The following is a 20,089-nucleotide window of genomic DNA, read 5'->3' on the forward strand; positions in this document are numbered from 1 at the left end:
AATAGAAAAATAGAGAAAAAATAGTCGGTGAAACAATAAGTTGGTTCTTTGAAAAAACAAAATTAACATTTAGCTAGACAGACTAAGAAAAAGAAAAGACAACGTACCAAAATGAAAGTGGGGACATTACTACCAGTTCTGCAGAAGTAAAGAGGATTGTAGGAGAGTACCATGAGCATTGTATGCAAACAAGTTGGATAACCTCAATGAAGTGGACAAATGCAGCCAGTTGGAACATGAAGCCGTTTTTTGACATGTTTTATTCCAATTTCTACAAATATAACCAGTTAAACCAAGGATTAAAGATTAAGAAAAAGGCTAGTCACCAGCTCATAAGAGAATAAATGCAACTGAATCAGCTTGCTTGGTCTTTGGTCTCAGCTAATTAAATGTCTTTTTTGATTGAGCAGTATACTATTATTTTTGGACTAAAATCCAGGGAATCATGGCTCGGTCTGCTGTTTGTGTTCAAGCAATTGTGGCAGATGATCCTGAGAAGCCTGTTTCCCAAGGCATTCCCTACAGTTTCAAAAGTTCAAGACATTACTATATTCATTGGGGGCTCATTGAGTATTTCCTTCCAGAAGATTCCAACTCTCATCTGTAGTTTGAAACAGAGGCTTTCAGTAGGTGTGAGGGAGAAGCAGAAACTACCTGTTGATGACAATTACTGAGAGTCATTAATTCCTATTACAACCCACAAAGTCAGAAAGGAAGAGGACGGAGTTATTTCTTGACAATAGGATCAATTTAAGCATTTAATCAATGACTATCCCGGGAACGGACATTGGAGGAACTTCCAGATCGTTTTAGCTTATCGCATAAAATACGTTTGATCGCCACCATTGACAGCTGTTTTAGACCTGGAAACTACTTCTTAAAAAGTCAGTTTGGACTTGACTTTGAACAGCAACATGAGTAGCCTTCTATTGAAAGGTACACAATTGCTGAAACATTCTTATCAATATTTTATTTGAATATACAGAACCAAGGGATGTTGACATTTGATTTGCCAGGTTCTCTGGTTGCTGTCATGATAAACAGGGCAGTTCCAATAGTGCTGAGTGAAACTGAAATTAAACCTGGACAATACCAAACAAATCAAGTTACTCATCAGCAGCCTTTGTCTCCTGCAAGGAGAGAATAAATCTTTGATGTAGCCCACTGGCCACCTGGGAAATCCCGGGGAGAGACTGTTGTAAGGACACTGTTTGGATCTCTTTTTACCTTGAATTTGGGACAGGCAAGATCAGAGCAGTGAGAGGAAAGTGGTGCAAGACAACTCTTGAGGGCCTGAAGCCAAGAAATGGTTCTTTTTATTCTCGACAGAGATGAAACAGCAAATAGCTACAAAAACTAAAAGTTTTATTTTTGAAAAGCTAAGGACAATTCAAGAACATAGGAACAAATATCTTCCCTCTTTTGTAAAGAGCAGGCCATTTACTCAAAGATTAACTTGTCATGTGACAGGTACAAAAAGTCAGCGGGGGTTTTCTAACATCTAATGTATTGTATTGCTGTGAGAGATTCTTAAGCCTTTAACATCTTATATATACTGAGCCATCAACACTGAGCCAACTTGGTTAATTTTAACACTATTTTGCTTTTTTCAGGCTTTCCTGTAGGAATTGGAGATCAAGACACTATGATCACTTTCCTTAGATCTTTTGGCTTACTGAACGCCTCAGGTGGGTCCCCTCACCTTCTGTCACCTTCAACCCAGGCTTGAGGACAGTTAGTCTCTCCCTTTATTTGATTTTTATCTTTTGTTTTTTATTGAGTTCATAATAGTTTACATCATTGTGAAATTTCAGCTGCACGTTATTTATTGTCTGTCACCACATGAGTGCTCCCTCTCACCAGCTGTGCCCACTCCTCACCCCCCTTCCCTGGTAACCACTGAATTGTTTTCTTTGTCCATGTGTTTGTTTATATTCCACATGTGAGTGAAATCATCTCATGTTTGTCTTTCTCAGTCTGGCTTATTTCGCTTAGCACAATACCCTCCACGTCCATCCACGTTGTTGCAAATAGGATGATTTTGTCTTTTCTATGGCTGAGCGGTATTCCATTGTATATACACCACATCTTCTTTATCCAGTCATCAGTCGATGGGCACTTGGGTTGTTTCCATGTCTATTGTGAATAGTGCTGCAATGGACATAGGGGTGCATATGTCACTTTGGATTGTTGACTTCAAGTTATTTGGGTAGATACCCAGTAGTGGGATAGCTGGGTCATAGGATATTTCTATTTTTAGTTTTTTGAGGAATCTCCATACTGTTTTCCATAGTGGCTGCACCAGTTTGCATTCCCACCAGCAGTGTATGAGGGTTCCCTTCTCTCCAACATTTGTTATTTTTAGTCTTACTGATTATAGCCTTCTTAACAGGTGTAAGGTGCTATCTTAGTGTAGTTTTGATTTGCATTTCCCTGATGATCAGTGATGTTGAACATCTTTTCATGTGTTTATTGGCCGTCTGTATATCTTCTTTGGAAAAATGTCTGTTCATCTCTGCCCATTTTTTGATTGGACTGTTTGTTTTTTTTGTTATTCAGTTGTGTGAGTTCCTTATATATTATGGAGATTGACCCCTTGTCAGTTACATGATTTGTAAATATTTTCTCCCAGTTGGTGGATTGTCTTTCTGTTTTGATCCTAGTTTCTTGTCCTTTGCAGAAGCTCTTTAGTCTGATGAAGTTCCGCTTGTTTATTTTTCCTTTTGTTTCCCTTGTCTGAGAAGACATGGTATTCAAAAAGATCCTTTTGAGTTCGATGTCAAAGAGTGTACTACCTATATTATCTTCCAGGAGTTTTATGGTTTCAGGACTTATCTTTAAGTCTTTGATCCATTTTGAGTTTATTTTTGTGTATAGCATGAGATAATGATCTACTTTCATTCTCTTGCATGTGGCCGTCCAGTTTTCCCAGCACCATTTATTAAAGAGACTATCTTTTTTCCATTGTATGTTCTTGGCACCTTTGTTGAAGATTAGCTGTCCATAGATGTGTGGTTTTATTTTTCGGCTTTGAGTTCTGTTCCATTGATCTGTGTGTCTTTTTTTGTACCAGTACCGTGCCGTTTTGATTACTATGGCTTTGTAGTACATTTTTTTTTAAGATTTTATTTTTTATTTTTTTTCCCCCAAAGCCCCCTGGTACATAGTTGTATATTCTTTGTTGTGGGTCCTTCTAGTTGTGGCATGTGGGACGCTGCCTCAGCTTGGTTTGATGAGCAGTGCCATGTCCGCACCCAGGATTCGAACCAACAAAACACTGGGCCACCTGCAGCGGAGCGCGCAAACTTTAACCACGCGGCCACAGGGCCAGCCCCTATAGTACATTTTGAAGTCAGGGATTGTGATGCCTCCAGCTCTGTTCTTTTTCTCACGATTGCTTTAGCAATTCAGGGTCTTTTGTTGCCCCGTATGAATTTTAGGATTCTATATCCATGAAGAATGTCATTGGGATTCTGATTGGGATTGCATTGAATCTGTAGATTGCTTTGGGTAGTATGGATATTTTAACTATGTTTGTTCTTGCAATCCATGTGCATGGAATCTCTTTCCATGTCTTTACATGGTTATCTGTTCCTTTCAATAATGTCCTCTACTTTTCATTGTATATGTCCTTCACCTCCTTGGTTAAACTTACTCCCAGATGCTTTATTCTTTTTGTTGTGATTGTAAATGGAGTTGTATTCTTGAGTTTTCTTTCTGTAAGTTTGTTATTAGAGTATAGAAAAGTAACTGATTTTTGTAAGTTGATTTTGTACCCTGAAAATTTACTGTAGTTGTTAATTATTTCTAATAGTTTTCCAATGGATTCTTTAGGGTTTTCTATATATGAGATCATGTCTGCAAACAACAAGAGTTTCAATTCTTCACTCCCTACTTAGATTCCTTTTATTCCTTTCTCTTGCCTAATTGCTCTGGCCAAAACCTCTAGTACTATGTTGAATAAGAGTGGTGAGAGTGGGCACCCTTGACTTGTTCCTGTTCTCAGAGGGATGGGGTTCAATTTTTCCCCATTGAATATGATGTTGGCTGTGGGTTTGTCATATATGGCCTTTATTTTGTTGACGTAACTTCCTTCTATCCCCATTTTGTTAAGAATTTTTATCATAAATGGCTGTTGGATCAAATGCTTTCTCTGCATCTATTGACATGATCATATGGTTTTTATTCCACATTTTGCTAATGTGGTGGATCACATTGATTGATTTGGGGATGTTGAACCATCCCTGTGTCCCTGGTATAAATCCCACTTGATTGTGATGTATGATCTTTTTGATGTATTGCTGTATTCAGGTTGCCAGTATTTTGTTGAGGATTTTTGCATGTATGTTCATCAGTGATATTGGCCTGTAGTTTTCCTTTTGTGTGTTGTCCTTGTCAGGCTTTGGTATCAGAGTGATGTTGGCCTTGTAGAATGTGTTAGGAAGTGTTCCATCTTCCCTAATTTTTTGGAATAGCTTGAGAAGGATAGGTATTAAATCCTCTCTGAAAGTTTGGTAGAATTCTCCAGGGAAGCCATCTGGTCCTGGGCTTTTATTTGGGGGGATGCTTTTGATTGTTGTTTCCATCTCTTTACTTGTGATTGGTCTATTCAGATTATCTATTTCTTCTTGATTCAGCTTTGGGAGGTTGTAAGAGTCTAAGAATCTATCCATTTCTTCTAGATTGTCTATTTTGTTGTTATATAGATTTTCATAGTATTCTCTTATAATCGTTGTATTTCTGTGGTATCTGTTGTTAGTTCTCTTCTTTCATTTCTAATTTTATTTATCTGAGCTTTCTCTCTTTTTTCTGTGTATGTCTGGCTAGGGGTTTGCCAGTTTTATTTATCTTCTCGAAGAACTGGCTCTTTTTTTCATTGATCCTTTCTACTGCCTTTTTTGTTTCAATTGCATTTATTTCTGCTCTGATTTTTATTATTTCTCTCCTTCTGCTGACCTTGGGCTTTGTTTGTTCTCCTTTTTCTAATTCAGTTAGGTGTAGTTTGAGATTGCTTATTTGAGATTTTTCTTGTTTGTTAAGGTGAGCCTGTATTGCGATGGATTTCCATCTTAGGACCACTTTTGCTGTATCCCATATGAGTTGGTATGGTGTGTTTTCATTTCCATTTGTCTCCAGATATTTTTTTATTTCTCCTTTACTTTCTTCAATGATCCATTGCTTGTTCAATATCATGTTGTTTAGTCTCCACATCTTTGTCCCTTTCTCAGCTTTTTTCTTGTAATTAATTTCTAGCTTCATGGCACTGTGTTCAGAAAAGATGCTTGTTATTATTTCAATTTTCTTAAATTTATTGAGGCTTGCCTAGTTTCCCAACATATGGTCTGTCCTTGAGAATGTTCCGTGTGCACTTGAGAAGAATGTGTATTCTGCCATTTTTGGATGGAGTGTTCTATATATATCTGTTAAGTCCAGCTGGTCTAGCTTTTCATTTAACTCCACTGTTTCCTTGTTGATTTTCTGTCTGGATGATCTATCCATTGCTGTGAGTGGAGTATTGAGGTCCCCTACTATTATTGTGTTATCATTAATATCTCCTTTAGGTTTGTTAATAGTTGCTTTATGAACTTTGGTGCTCCTGTGTTGGGTGCATAGATATTTATAAGTGTTATTTCTTCTTGATGGAATGTCCCTTTGATCGGTACACACTGTCCCCTTTGTCTCTCTTTACCTGTCTTATCTTGAAGTCTACTTTGTCTGATATAAGTATCGTGACACCTACTTTCTTTAGTTTGCCGTTAGCTTGGAGTATCATCTTCCATCCCTTCACTCTGAGCCTGTGTTTGTCATTGGAACAGAGATGTGTTTCCTGGAGGCAGCATAGTGCTCGGTCTTGTTCTTTAATCCATCTCGCCACTTTGTCTCTTTTTATTAGAGAACTCAATCGATTTACATTTAGGGTGATTATTGATATATGAGGGCTTAATGCTGCCATTTTGTCACTCGTTTTCTGGTTCTCCTGCATTTCCTTTGTTTGTTATGCCTTGTCTTTTGGTCTACCAGTTGGGTTATGTAGTTTTTTATGTTGTGTTTCTTAGTTTTCTCCTTATTCATTATTTGTGTCTCTGCTCTGCTTTTTTGTTTAGTGGTTACCATGAGGTTTGTATTCAAAATCTCGTAGATAAGATAGTCCATTTTCTGATGGCCTCTTATTTCCTTTGACTAAACCGATTCAGTCCACTTCCTCTTCCACTCCTATGTTATTTTTGTCACATCTTATTCCACCTTGTCTTGTGAGTTTGTGGTTAAAATGACAAGATTATCTTTGTTTTTGGTGTTTTACTTCCCTTTATCTTTAATGTTATACTTGAGTATTTACTAACCTCTTCTGATGTATAGCTACAATTTTCTGATTTTTTTCTACCTATGTATCTCCTTAATCTATGCTTTGTAACCCCTTTCTTCCTTTTTTTTTCAAGTATGATGGCCTTCTTGAGGATTTTTTGTGTGTGGGGGTGGGGGGGAGTCGTGTGGCTACAAACTCCCTTAGCTTTTGTTTATGTGGGAAGGTTTTTATTTCTCCATCAAATCTGAAGGATATTTCTGCTGGATAGAGTATTCTTAGCTGAAAGTGTTTGTCCTTCAAAGATTTGCATATATTATTCGAGTCTCTCCTAGCCTGTAAGTTTCCTGTTGAGAAATCTACTGAAAGCCTGATAGGGGTTTCTTTGTAAGTTATTTTCTTCTGCCTTGCTGCCCTTAGTACTTTTTCTTTGTCATTCACTTTTGCCAGTTTCACTACTATATGCGTTGCAGTAGGTCTTTTTACACTGACATATTTAGGAGATCTGATAGACTATTTCACTTGGATTTCCATCTCCTTCCCCAGGTTTGGGAAGTTCTCTGCTATTATCTCTTTGAACAAGCTTTCTGCTCCATTCTCCTTCTCTTCTCCCTCTTGAATACCTATAATTATTATATTTCATTTCCTAATTGGGTCAGATATTTCTCAGAGACTTTCTTCATTTCTTTTTAGTCTTAGTTCTCTCTCCTCCTCTGTCTGGAGCATTTCAACTTGTCTATCCTCGATTATGCTGATATGCTCTTCTACGATGTCTGCTCTAGCATTCAGGAAATCCATGTTTTGTTCTATCTCATTGATTGTGTCTTTCACCTCCAATATTTCTGATTGGTTCTTCTTTATAGTTTCAATCTCTCTTGTGAAGTAGCTCCTGAACTCATTGCATTGTTTCTGTACATTCTCTTTTAACTTGTTGAGTTTTCTGATGGTAGCAATTTGGAATTCTGTCATTAGATTATATATTTCTGTGTCTTCAGGATTGATTTCTGGGTACTTGTCATTTTCCTTCTGGTATGGATATTTAATATATATATTTTTTAAGATTTTATTTTTCCTTCTTCTCCCAAAGCCTCCCTGTACATAGTTGTATATTTTAGTTTTGGGTCCTTCTAGTTGTGGCATTTGGGACACTGCCTCAGCATGGCTTGATGAGTGGTGCTGGGTCCATGCTCAGGATCCAAACTGGTGAAATGCTGGGCCACTGAAGCAGAGTGCATAAAGTTAACCACTGGGCCATGGGGCTGCACCTATAATTGTTGATACTGCTAAAGGGCACGGCTTTGTTCTTCTGCATTGTGGTATTATTGATTGTCATTACCACCTATTGCCACTGGGTAGGGGTCAAGCGCTGCATATTCTGAGCCCTCTGCGTTCCACAGGGATCCCAGGTACTGGAGCCTGCTGCTGGGCGGGTAGGGGGACAGACATATTCTTCTTCTGCGTGCTCTCAGGGGCTTCTTGCTCTGCCCTATCTGCTTTCTTGAGGTGTTGGCTAGATGAAGTCATTCCCCCAATAGCTAGTCACCTCAGTAAGGGACTTTCCCCTAGGCTGCGAGGAACCTCAGGGATCTATGATTTTCCCATGAAGGGACATCCCCCTCCCCCTTTCCTTCCCTCTCAGAGGCCACACGCAATCCCTGAATCTCAGGCTTTAGGGGTGGGAGTGAAGCTTTCTCTTACCTCTTTCCACCTCCTCCAAGGGAGGGCTCCAGCACCTCCACTTTCTGATGTATGGCTGCATGGGTCTCTCAGACATCTTTTGTGTTGTGTGGATGTCCTATGTTGGAATATGAATGTCCTTTTTGTTGTATCCTGGAAGGGAGAGTTCACCAGGCAAGCACACTCCACCATGATGCTGATGTCAGTCTCCATGCTCTTGGATTAGAAGAATTAACATAGTTAAAATGTCCATACTTCCTAAAGCAATCTACAGATTCAATGCAATCCCTATCAAAGATCCAACAACATTTTTCACAGAAATGGAACAAAGAATACTAAAATTTATACGGAACACAAAAGACCCTGAATAGCCAAAGGAATCCTGAGAAAAAAGAACAAAGCTGGAGGTATCACACTCCCTGATTTTAAAATATACTACAAAGCTAAGGTAACCAAAATAGCATGGTACACAAAACAGGCACACAGATCAATGGAACAGAATTGAAAGCCAAGAAATAAAATCACACATCTATGGACAAATAATTTTCAACAAAGGAGCCAAGAACATACAATAGAGGAAGGAAAGTCTCCAATAAATGGTGTTGGGAAAACTGGACAGCCACATGCAAAAGAATGCAAGTAGACCGTTATCTTACACCATACACAAAAATTAACTCAAAATGGATTAAATACCTGAATGTAAGACCTGAAACCATGAAACTTCTAGAAGAAAACATCAGCAGTACACTCTTTGACATCAGTCTGAGCAGCATATTTTCAAGTACCGTGTCTGATTGGGCAAGGGAAACAAAAGAAAAAATAAACAATGGGACTACATAAAAATAAAAAGCTCTGCACAGCATTGGAGACCATCAACAGCACAAAAAGACAACCTAACAATTGGGAGAAGATATTTGCAAACCATATATCTGATAAGGGGTTAACATCTAAAATATACAAAGAACTCATACGTCTTAACAAAAAAACCCTAACAACCCAATTAAAAAATGATCTGAACAGACATTTCTCCAAAGAAGGTATACAGATAGCCAACAGCCATATGAAAAGATATTCAACATCACTAACTATCAGGGAAATACAAATCAAAACTACAATGAAATATCACCTCACTCCCATCAGAATGGCCATAATTAACAAGGTAGGAAACAATAAGTGTTGGAGAGGATGCGGAAGAGAAGGGACCCTCATACACTGCTGGTGGGAGTGCAAACTGGTGCAGCCACTATGGAAAACAGTATGGAGATTCCTCAAAAAATTATAATAGATCTACCATATCATCCAGCTATTCCACTGCTGGGTATTTGTCCAAAGAATATGAAAACAAGAATACATAAAGATACATGCACCCCTATGTTCATTTCAGTGTTATTCACAATAGCCAAGACTTGGAAGCAACCTAGGTGCCCATCAAGGGAGGAATGGATAAAGAAGACGTGGTAAATATACACAATGGAATGCTGCTTAGCATAAAAAACGATGAAATCTGACCATTTGTGACAACATGGATGGACCTTGAGGGTATTATGCTGAGTGAAATAAGTCAGAGGATGAAAGTCAAATACCATATGATCTCACTCATAAATAGAAGATAAGAACAACAGTAAACAAACACACGGAGACAGATACTGGATTAGTGGTCACCAGAGGGGAAGAGGGGAGAGAGGAGGGCAAAAGAAATGATTAGGCACATGTGTGTGGTAATTGATTGTAATTAGTCTTTGCGTCGTGAACATGATGTAATCTACACAGAAATCGAAATATATAATGATGTACACCTCAAATTTGTAAAATGTTATAAACCAATGTTACTGAAGTTAAAAAATAAAATAAATGTCCTCATCACAAGAAAAAATATTTGTAACTATTTATGGTGATGGATGTTAACTAGAGTTACTGTAGCGATCATTTTGAAATATATACAATATCAAATCATTATGTTGTACACCTGAAACTAACATAATGTTATATGCCAATTATACATCAATTAAAAAAAACACAAAGAAAAAATGAAACAGAAATCCTTGAGATGAAGAACACAATGAATAAGTTAAAATCAGTCTAGAAACTTTAAACAACAGAGCTGACATTATGGAGAACAGAATTAGTAATTTATAGGACAGAAATACAGAAATACTTTAGGTGGAGGAGGAGAAAGCCCTAAGACTTTTTAAAAAATGAAGAAACTCTGAGAAATATTGGACTCTATTAGGAGATGCAACATGAGGATTATAGGTATTCCAGAGAGAGAAGACAGGGAGAAAGGTGCAGAGAACTTGTACAAAGAAACAATAGCTGAGAACTTCCCAAACCTGGAGAAGGAGATGGACTCACAAGTATACAAACCCAATAGAACTCCTTATTACATCAATGCAAAAGTACCTTCTCCAAGGCATATAATAGTAAAACTGGCAAAAGTCAATGACAAGGGAAAAATATTAAGGGTTGCGAGGCAGAAGAGAGTAATCTACAAAGGAACCCCTATCAGGATTTCAGCGGATTTCTCAGCAGAAACCTTATAGGAGAGGAATTATTGGAATGATACATTCAAAACACTGAAAGACTAAAACTTTCAGCCAAGAATACTCTGTCCAATGAAACTATCCTTCAGATTTGATGGAGAAATAAAAGCTTTCCCAGATAAAGAAAAGCTGAGGGAGTTCATTGCCACTAGATCTCCTTATAAGAAATTATCAAAGATGCCCTCATACCTGAAACAAAAAGGTGAAGGTTTACAAAGCCTCGAGCAAGGAGATAAATAGACAGACAAAATCAGAAAATTGCAGTTCTCTATCAGAAGAGGTTAGCAAACACTTAATTATAACCTAAAAGATAAAGGGAAGGAAAGCATCATAAACAACAACGAACACTTCTTTTTTTTAAGGATTGGCACCTGAGCTGTTGCCAATCTTCTTTTTTTTCTGCTTTTTCTCCCCGAATCCCCCAAGTATATAGTTGTATATTTTAGTTGTGGGTCCTTCTAGTTGTGGCATGTGGGACACCACCTCAACGTGGCCTGATGCCATGTCCACACTTAGGATCCAAACCAGTGAAACTCTGGGCCGCTGAAGCAGAGTGCACAAACTTAACCACTCGGCCATGGGGCTGGCCGCCAAACACTTCATTTTAATCACAAACTTACAACACAAGACAGAATAATTTGTGACAACAATAACTTAGAAGGGGAAGATGAAAAAGATGGAACCTGCTTAGGCTAATGGAGACAAGAGGCTATCAGAAAATGGACTATCTCATCTATGAGATCATTTATACAAACCTCATGGTGCCCACCAAACAAAAAATCGTAACAGAGACATAAATCATAAATAAAGGGAAATCTGGGAAAACCATCATAGAAAACCACCAAACTGAAATAGCAGTCAGAAATACAAGGGAAGAGAAACAAGGGAAATATAGAACAACCAGAAAACAAGAGATAAAATAGCAATATTAAGCCCTCATATATCAATAATCACTCTAAGTATAAATGGATTGAATTCTCCAGTCAAAAGACACAGAGTGGCTGGATGGATTAAAAAACAAGACCCAACAATATGCTGCCTCCAGGAAACACATCTCAGCTCTAAAGACAAAAATAGGCTCACAGTGAAGGGATGGAAGATGATACTCCAAACAAATGGCAAGCAAAAGACAGCAGGTGCTGCCATGCTTATATCAGACAAAGCAGACTTCCAGACAAAAAAGACAATGAGAGACAAAGAGGGGCAGTATATAATGATAAAAAGGGACATTCCACCAAGAGGACATAACAGTTATGAATATATATGCACCTAAAACAGGAGCACCAAAGTGTATAAAGCAACTATTAACAGACCTAAAGCGAGAAATTGACAGCCACACAGTAATAGTAGGGGACCTCAACACCCCACTTAACTGACAGATCATCCAGACAGAAAGTCAACAAGGAAATAGTGGATTTAAATGAAACACTTGAGCAGATGGACTTAATAGATATGGAACATTCGACCCAAAAACAGCATGTGGCTGGGAGTTTAGTTTTGGTTCTTGGTGGGAGGCCTCAGAATTTCCCCACAAAGGCTTCTTGTTTCCTCACCATGACTCCCCAGAGAGAACAATCCAGGAAACCAAGGCAGCAACTGCAATGTGGTTTATGACCTGACTTCACATACTTTCACTACCACCACATCCTATCAGTCACACATGCCAGCTCTATTCAGTGCAACAGAGGGAAGCACACAAGCTTACAGATCTCAGGAAGCCAGGGTCACTGGGGCCATGTTCGAGGCTGGCTGCCACATCACCTGTTCTCTTTACTCTCTACTTCTGGAAGTCAACGTGAAAGATGTTGGACCTTCTCCTTCTGTCCTCCACATCTCTTGAACTATGTCATGTGTGCCTTTTTCCATCCTCTATTCTATATCCTAGGTATTGTTAGACCTTTCTTCCAGTGCACATTCCTTTCTGCCATGTCTAATACAATGTTCTACATGTCCAGTAAGGATTTGATATCACTGAGTGCACTTGTTTGTTTCTAGAAGTCATATTTAGTTCTTTCTCATCTGTTTTTTTTCCCCTCGGGAAGACTTTCCCTGAGCTAACATCTGTTGCCAATCTTCCTCTTTGTGTGCGTGTGTGTATGTGTGTGTGTGTGTGTGTGTGCATGTGAACCACCATGCCAGCATGGCCACTGACAGATGAGTGGTGTGGTTCCATGCCCAGGAACCAAACTTGGGCTGCTGAAGTGGAGCGTACCTAACTTAGCCACTAGGCCATGGGGGCTGGCCACAGTACTTTCTCATCTTTATGGTATTTTTTTATATAGAATTTAATAAATGAGAAATATGATACAATATTTTCTTTTTAAGTGTCCATCTTTACATTTATGTAGTCATCCTGTAGTTGGAAGTCCCAGTGGCCTCAGAGCACTGTTTGTCTGAAAACTCTCACTCAGGACACCTGTGTCTGTCTCTGTTCAGCTGCTAGTCTTATGGGATTTCCTTCATGGGTAACTTGTTGCCTTTCTCTTGCAGCTTTTAGGATTCTCTCGTTATCTTTAATCCTTGACACTTTTAATTATAATATGTCTTGGTGTGGGCCTCTTTGGGTTCATCTTGTTTGGTGCTCTCTGTGCTTCCTGCACCTGGATGTCTGTTTGCTTCCTTAGGTTAGGAAAGTTTTCATCTATTATTTCTTTGAATAGATTCTCTGCTCCTTTGTCTCTCTCTTCTCTTTCTAGGACACCTATAATACAGATGTTAGTGTGCTTGATCTTGTCCCAGAGATCCCTTAGACTGTCCTCGTTCTTTTTAATTCTTTTTTTTTTTTCTGTTCAGCTTGGGTGATTTCCTCTAGACTTTTGTCCAGCTCACTGATCCATTCTTCTGTATCATCTCCTCTGCTACTGATTCCCTTTAGTGAATTTTTCATTTCCAGTACTGTACTCTTCATTTCTGATTGGTTCTTTTTTCATATTTTCCAATTCTTTGTTGAAGTTCTCACTGAATTCACCCATTCTTCTCCCAAGATCAGTGAGCATCTGTATAACTACTAGTTTGTACACTTTATCAGGTAGATTATTTATCTCTGTTTCATTTAGTTCTTTTTCTATTTGTCCTGTTCCCTTATTTGGGACATATTCCTTTGAGTCCTTCGTTCTCTTTTGCCTCTTCTCTCTGTTTATATCTATGTATTATGTAGATCAGCTATATCTTCCAATCTTGGAGAAGTGGCCTTATGTAAGGGATGCCTTATAAGGCCCAGCGGTGTGCTTCCCTTTCATCCCCAGTTCCAAATGTTCCAGGAGTATCCCCTGTGCATGTTGTGTGTGTCCTTCTATTGTGGCAAGGTTGCTCTTGCTGCAGGTGCATGGGGAGGCTAGGCTGTCCCCCAGTCCAGCTGGTTGTAATGCTCAGCTGCATGTGGCTGCTACGGTCCCTTCAGTCACATTATTGGGTGTGGGGAGCCCCAGCACAGTTGGCTACAAGGTCCAATAATATATTCCTGCTGCAGTTTTTCTGTTAAGTGAGTAGGCCCCCAGTGTGGCTGGTTGCTAGGCTCAGGTCCTTACAATTGCTGTAGACCCCTGGCCTGCAAGGCTATTGTCAGTTTTCTCAGTAGTGCAGTTGGGTAGGGCTGGCCCCAGGCAAGGCAGTACACAATTGTTTCAGGTGTTGGAAGCTTGGGCCAATCCCCTACGTGGCTGTTTGAGAAGCACAAGTCTGCTGCAGCTGACAAGCGCCCCCGCCACAGACCCACACACCCCATCAATGCAGTCCTGCCCCATATGCATGCCCCAACCCACTGAAACAGACCCACTCATGCTGCTGCAGTGGTCCCATACACCCCGCCTGTGTGGGCCCACAAGTTGCCCAAGGGCTAGCTTTTGGGTGGGGCCAGTCCCTAAGGTGAGCTGCCCCCAGTGGTTGAGCTTGATTAAATCAGTGCTCTAGTGGGTGGGGCAGACCTCTTCACTAACAGGCCAGGGGAAGACCTACAATGGTGTTTGCCAGCCTGTGTGTCAGTTCACCTGCTCTAGGTCACAATAATGGCTGCCACCAATGTCTCAGTCCCTGAGAAGGTGGTCCCAGCTGCCTCCTGCCTCACCAAGATGTGCCCAGAGCCTATCAAGTGAGTCTCTTTTCACCAAAGGATTGTACACCTTTCTTTCTGGTGATTTTAGGTTACTTTCCTAAATGGGTAAATTTGCGGGGGGGGGGGGGGGACCTTTAAGAACAGACTTTCCTTTCTCTTATGTTCAATAGCTTTTCTGGGTGTAGTCCCCATTGTTGCTAATACTCAGGAAAGCCAGATATTATGACACTCATCCTTGTTGTGCTGCATTCAAAAGCTGCTTATTGTGGCAAAGGTCTCCCACTCAGATGCCCCACTCCTCTGGGGAAAACTTCACACCTTAAGATGGCTCCTGGCCATGAAGAGCTGTGGCTAGAATGTGGCTTTTTCCTTTCCAGAAAGGAATTTCTGCCTCTTCCACCTCAGTCAGCACTGTCCTTTGTTGTAGAGGTTCTTTCTATCCAGTTTTCAGTTCTCGCTCAGGAGTAATTGTTCCAAGGATAGTTGTAAGTTTGTTGTCTCCGTGGGAGGAGGTGAGTTCAGAGTCCACCTACGCCATCATCTTCCCAGAAATCCCATAGAAGTTCATTTCTATGTCACCAATTTCTTGTCTTTTTTTTTTTTAAGATTTTATTTTTCATTTTTCTCTCCAAAGCCCCCTGGTATATAATTGTATATTTTTATTTGTGGGTCCTTTTAGTTGTGGCACGTGGGATGCCACCTCAGCATGGCCTGATGAGCAGTGCTGTGTACACGCCCAGGATCTCAACCAGCGAACCCCGGGCCGCTGAAGCAGAGCGTGCAAACTTAACCACTCGGCCACGGGGCCAGCCCCTCTATGTCACCAATTTCTGATCTTACCTCTATGTTTCTTTCTATTTTTCAGTTTAACATACTGTTCTTCTGACTTCTCAAGAGTGATGTTTTTCTAATGCACATATCTCACACTTAACAAGTTAATTCATTCCTGAAAACTCTGATGCTAAATAACAAGCCATTAAAATTTTTAAATATTTCTATCAATTTAATGGAAGAAAATGCTCTATTCTATCCCAATCCAAGATAGTCAAACAATTTTCACATGTAGAAAAACACATTGGTTGAACAATGAAAAACGATTTAAAAAAGTAAGGAACAGCTTCAATAATTTCAAAGTAAATAAATACCACTTGTACATAAAATTTAATGTAATGAAGAATTACTTTGCCCACAAAGGTGGTACAGAAGACTTGATGACAGGTGGTGGCTGATGAAGGCAGGTGCAAGGGAGTTATTCTTCAGAAGACACGTTCTTTCCACACCATTTTCTTTACCAATGTTTCAACCACTGGGAGAGGCTTATCTTTATCTTTCACTGAAGCTATACTTAAAAATAAAGTTATTACTGGGGCTGGCTCCGTGGCCGAATGGTTAAGTTCGCATGCTCCACTGTGGCGGCCCAGGGTTCAGATCCTGGGCGCAGACATGGCACTGCTTGTCAGGCCACGTTGAGGCGGCATCCCACATCCCACAACTAGAAGGACTTGCAACTAAGATATACAACTGTGTGTTGGGGGGGGGGGGGGGAGGTTGGGGAGATAAAGCAGAAAAAAAAAAAAAAGATTGGCAATAGTTGTTAGCCTAGGTGCCAATCTTTAAAAAATAAATAAATAACAAAGTTATTGCACACACACAAAATCGATAAGGCAAAACACAGGAATGCTGTCAAAGACACGGAAAAAAACCTCACCACCCAGCAGATGGGAGAGTGTGGAAGAGGCGCCCACTGTGTCCCCTCACCTGGCAGGTCTATGAGAAGCAGTACATTTGGGGTCTTCCAGACAGGGGCACAGTTCACATTGGCTCCCCACGACTTTCTTTGACTAGAAATTGCTATGATGACCAAATTGATGGGCATGTCTGTGCCCAAATCAAAGCGTCAAAATGTCGCTTTTATGGCAAATTTATCTAGTGTGCTTGGTAGTCACATGAAAAAGGGGGTGCTCACTGAAAGCGGCTTATCTTTTCCAGATGGTTTGGTGGAAAGTCTTCAACCGAAGCCGTGTTCCATCAGAGGAACCTGTGTAGCCCATGCCCGTCCCCTCACACCTTCCCCGACACCAGGTGCTGCCAGCCCTTCATTTCTGTGGGACTGATGGGTGAAGAGCTGTAGCTTAGGGGGGTGGGGCAGGCTGTAAAGATGCTCTACATACTTTTCCTGTTCTGTCTGTTAACACTGGGGCTCCCACTGGGCTGTGTGGTTCCGATCTCAGGTTCAGTATGCAGCCTTGAACAGGACAAGTAGGAAATGAGTGTGAGAAGGGTAGCTCTTCATAGGATGCAGATGAGGGTAAGGGGAGACCACCAGGCTCAGCTTAGCACAGTGCCTGGAACCTAATCAGTGCTCCATTCTAGTGGGTGATAGTGACAACAAGGGGATCTCAGAGGGGCAGCTCCTCACTCTGTGCCCTGGGACCCTGAGCTCCCCCTGCCCCTATCTGCACTCTGTTTCCTCCTGGATCATTGAACACAGAATCTTGGTCTCAACACAAGCTCCATCAGTCATTCAGTCAGGCGACAAGCAGGGGAAGGCAGAGTTGAGGCAGCCTCAGGGCGCAGAGGGAGTGAGATCAGGCTGGGAGGGAGAGCTGGGTGCCTTCCTGCTCTGCACTGGCTGGGACACTGTGGTGGGCTGAACCATGGCCCCCAAAGATACCAAGTCCTCATCCACGGAACCATGCCCATGTCCTTATATGTCAACATCTTTGAAGATTTTAATAAATTAAGGCTCTTGAGATGGGCAGATTATCCTGGATTATCCTGAATTATCTGGGTGGGCCCTAAATGATATCCTATGTGTCCTTACTCAAGGGAGGCAGAGGGAGATTTGACACACACAGAGGAGGAGGCCATGTGAGGACTGAGGCCACCTCGAGTGAAAGGACCGGGGCAGCCACCAGAAGCTGCAAGAGGCCAAAAAGGAGCCTCCCCTGGAGCCTTTGGAGGGAGCACAGCCCTGCCGACACCTCAATTTCAGACTTATAGCCTTCAGGATGGGGAGAGAATAAATTTCTGTTTTTAGAACCACCCAGTTTGTTACAGCAGGAACATGAAGCTAATACAGATACACACTCTTCCTGGTCCCAGGAACGTTCCCTGCCCCTCACCCCCCGCACATGCACACACGCGTGCACACACACACACACACACACCCTGAGGTCCCAACAAAGCCCCTGCCTCAGTCACTGCCCCGTCCATCAGCCTTGATGATTCACAGGCGTTCCTGTCCATTCCAGTGATACGGGTCTCTTAATTTCAGACTTTGCAAGTCTCTCTCCCATCCTCTTATCTCTTTCTAACTTGTCCGTGGTGTCCATTGGCAAGAAGTGCTAGTTTTGATGGAATCAGATTTGTCATTGTTTTTTGCCTTATGGATTATGCTTTGGGATCTTTGTGTAAGAAATTCTTCCTTGCTCAGATGTTACAAAGATTCTCCTACACTTGCTTCTAACTTCAAATTGTTGCCTTTTACATTCGGGTCTTGATTCTCTCTGGAGCCCACCTCTGTGTGCAGCGTTAAGTCAAGGCCATGTTTACTTTCTCCATGTAGTGATCCAGCGCCCAACACCATTTCCCACACAGTTGGCTCTTCACCTCTTGGTGGTAGTGCCCCTGAGTACGAGGTGAGGGTCTCCTACCCCCCAGCCCCACCTCCAGCTCCCTGCCCTCTTGTGCAGTTAGAAGAAACTGTTCTCTGACCATGAATTCGTAGGGTCTTCCCATCAGATATTCTCCATTTTTATGGTGACTTCACTGTTTGGTGACATGGTCCTTCTGTTGTAGCGTAGGTTTACTGAGCTTCTCCAAAGATCTACATGGCATTTTGATAGAGATGACTTTGGATTTGCAGCTTATTTGGGTGATATTGTCATAAAATTATCAAACCACCCAAGAGCAGGATAGCGCTCCAGTCACGCAGTCACCTCAGCGGGGTGAGCCCCATGAGGAATGTGAGTCCGTGGTGGGGGTGGGTGGGGCGCGCTGCCTCTGGGTGAGGACATGCATCTTCTGGATGCTTTTGGCTACAGCTCACCAACTCGGTGGTCCTGGGATTGGTTAATTCCTGGGACCAGGGGAGCCCAGGCTCCAGGTCTCTCCTCCACGATTCTTGCGGCATTGCCCTCATAGTGGAAAGATGCTGAACAACTCCTCCATCGTCCTGCACGGAGAAGCATGGGTCCCTCCTGGGGACCCTTTCAAGTAGCCCCCAGATGTCCCCACCAGCCCCTTGTGACACCCTCATGTCTCTTTCTCTGGCCTGGGTCCTGTCACATCCTGGCCACCCATCTGGAGCTGGGAGAGGCACCAGGAGGGGGCAAGGGGCAGGCTGCTTGGCCTGGCTTCCTGTCCTCCTTGAGATCTTAGGACACTGTGAGGTCACAGTGTGGGCAGCCCCAGGTCACAGGCAGCTCTACATGATCTCCCTGGCTGGCAGGAGGGAGAGATCAGCAGGCTAGTTCCAGGATGGTGGACATGAGACTGCCCTCACGGCAATGTGACCCTGGGGCTGTGGGTGGGGATGACAAGGATTCCTCCTGACCAGCTGCTGCCAGGCAGGGAAACCCTGTCCCAGAGCAGCCCAGATCCCTGCAGAGGCTTGGCCCAGACGCAGGGCTTCAAGTGGCCACACTCCAGAGCCTCTCCAAGATTTTGGAGAGTTTGCCAAATGTTTAGGGACAGTGAAGGGGCTCCTTCTTGGTCACTGCCTGGGGTTCCCACATCCCCCATCCTTTGGCCCAGCCCCAATCCACCCTGTTATCTTGGGATGACAGGGGGCCTGAGAGCACCCTGGACGTGAGGTCTGAGTTCTCTGAAGCCCAGACTGGGGCCAACCTTTGACGGGGGCTAGGGTTGGGGGCCGCCTCTGGGACTCTCAGTCAAGGGGGGGTGGGGAGAAGGCTGCCCCTGAGATGCTGAGTCCGTGGGGGAGGGGGCTGCATCAGGCAATCTTGGTTTTGGCGCCCTCTGGTGGACGCTGGGGCACCCTACAGACCACTCTTCAGGCACAGGAGACAACTGAACACTCAGGAGACTGAGGGGTGGGGCAGTCCTGGGTTTGTCCCAATATCAATGCTGAAAAGCAGGGTGACCCTGAAGTCACTCTGCCCGCTGATCCTCAGTCTTCTCATCTGTCAAAATGGTGACAGATCCATTTCAAAAGGTTGTCAGGGAGGAGACAGAGCAGATGAGACTATGCAAGTGACACAGCAATGACAGTTCCCTCCTCTGTCTCCCAGACAGACAGACAGAGGGGCTGAGTCCCACAAGCAGAGGGTCACGCCATCCTGGCCACTCCCCTCCATCCTCTGCCAGCAGCTGCCAGGGCAACCGTCCCACAACGGGGTCACCCTTGATGGAAGCCCTTCAGTTCCAGCTGCCACAGGACCAGAGTCCAAGTCTCTGGCCTGGACAAGGGCTCATGAGAACTCGTCTGACCACACCATTCCCTGCCCCTCTACCCAGCCTCAGCCACGCCGACCCACCTCTGGCTCCCACCTCCTG

At 42.5% G+C, this 20,089-nt stretch overlaps 1 protein-coding gene across 4 annotated transcripts in view; it reads right to left on the reverse strand.

Moving 5' to 3' along the window:
• Positions 1–251: 251 nt before the first annotated feature.
• Positions 252–20,089, reverse strand: part of LOC106839623 (uncharacterized) — a 47,894-nt gene continuing 28,056 nt past the window's right edge. The window contains exons 13-15 of one of the 4 annotated variants that reach the window (XR_011504826.1): positions 8,672–8,768; positions 8,000–8,194; positions 252–654 (exon numbers count right to left, since the gene is read on the reverse strand). Coding sequence is in view for 2 of the 4 variants with exons in the window: in XM_070514380.1 (XP_070370481.1) it covers positions 8,146–8,194 (49 nt within the window). In the remaining 2 variants the exon portion in view is untranslated. Of the gene's footprint in view, positions 655–7,999; positions 8,195–8,671; positions 8,769–20,089 lie in introns of those variants that run through there. The other 3 variants (XR_011504825.1, XM_070514380.1, XM_070514383.1) reach the window with 3 other exon arrangements.

Source organism: Equus asinus, chromosome 7 (assembly GCF_041296235.1).
Source record: "Equus asinus isolate D_3611 breed Donkey chromosome 7, EquAss-T2T_v2, whole genome shotgun sequence".
Lineage (NCBI taxonomy): Eukaryota > Metazoa > Chordata > Mammalia > Perissodactyla > Equidae > Equus > Equus asinus.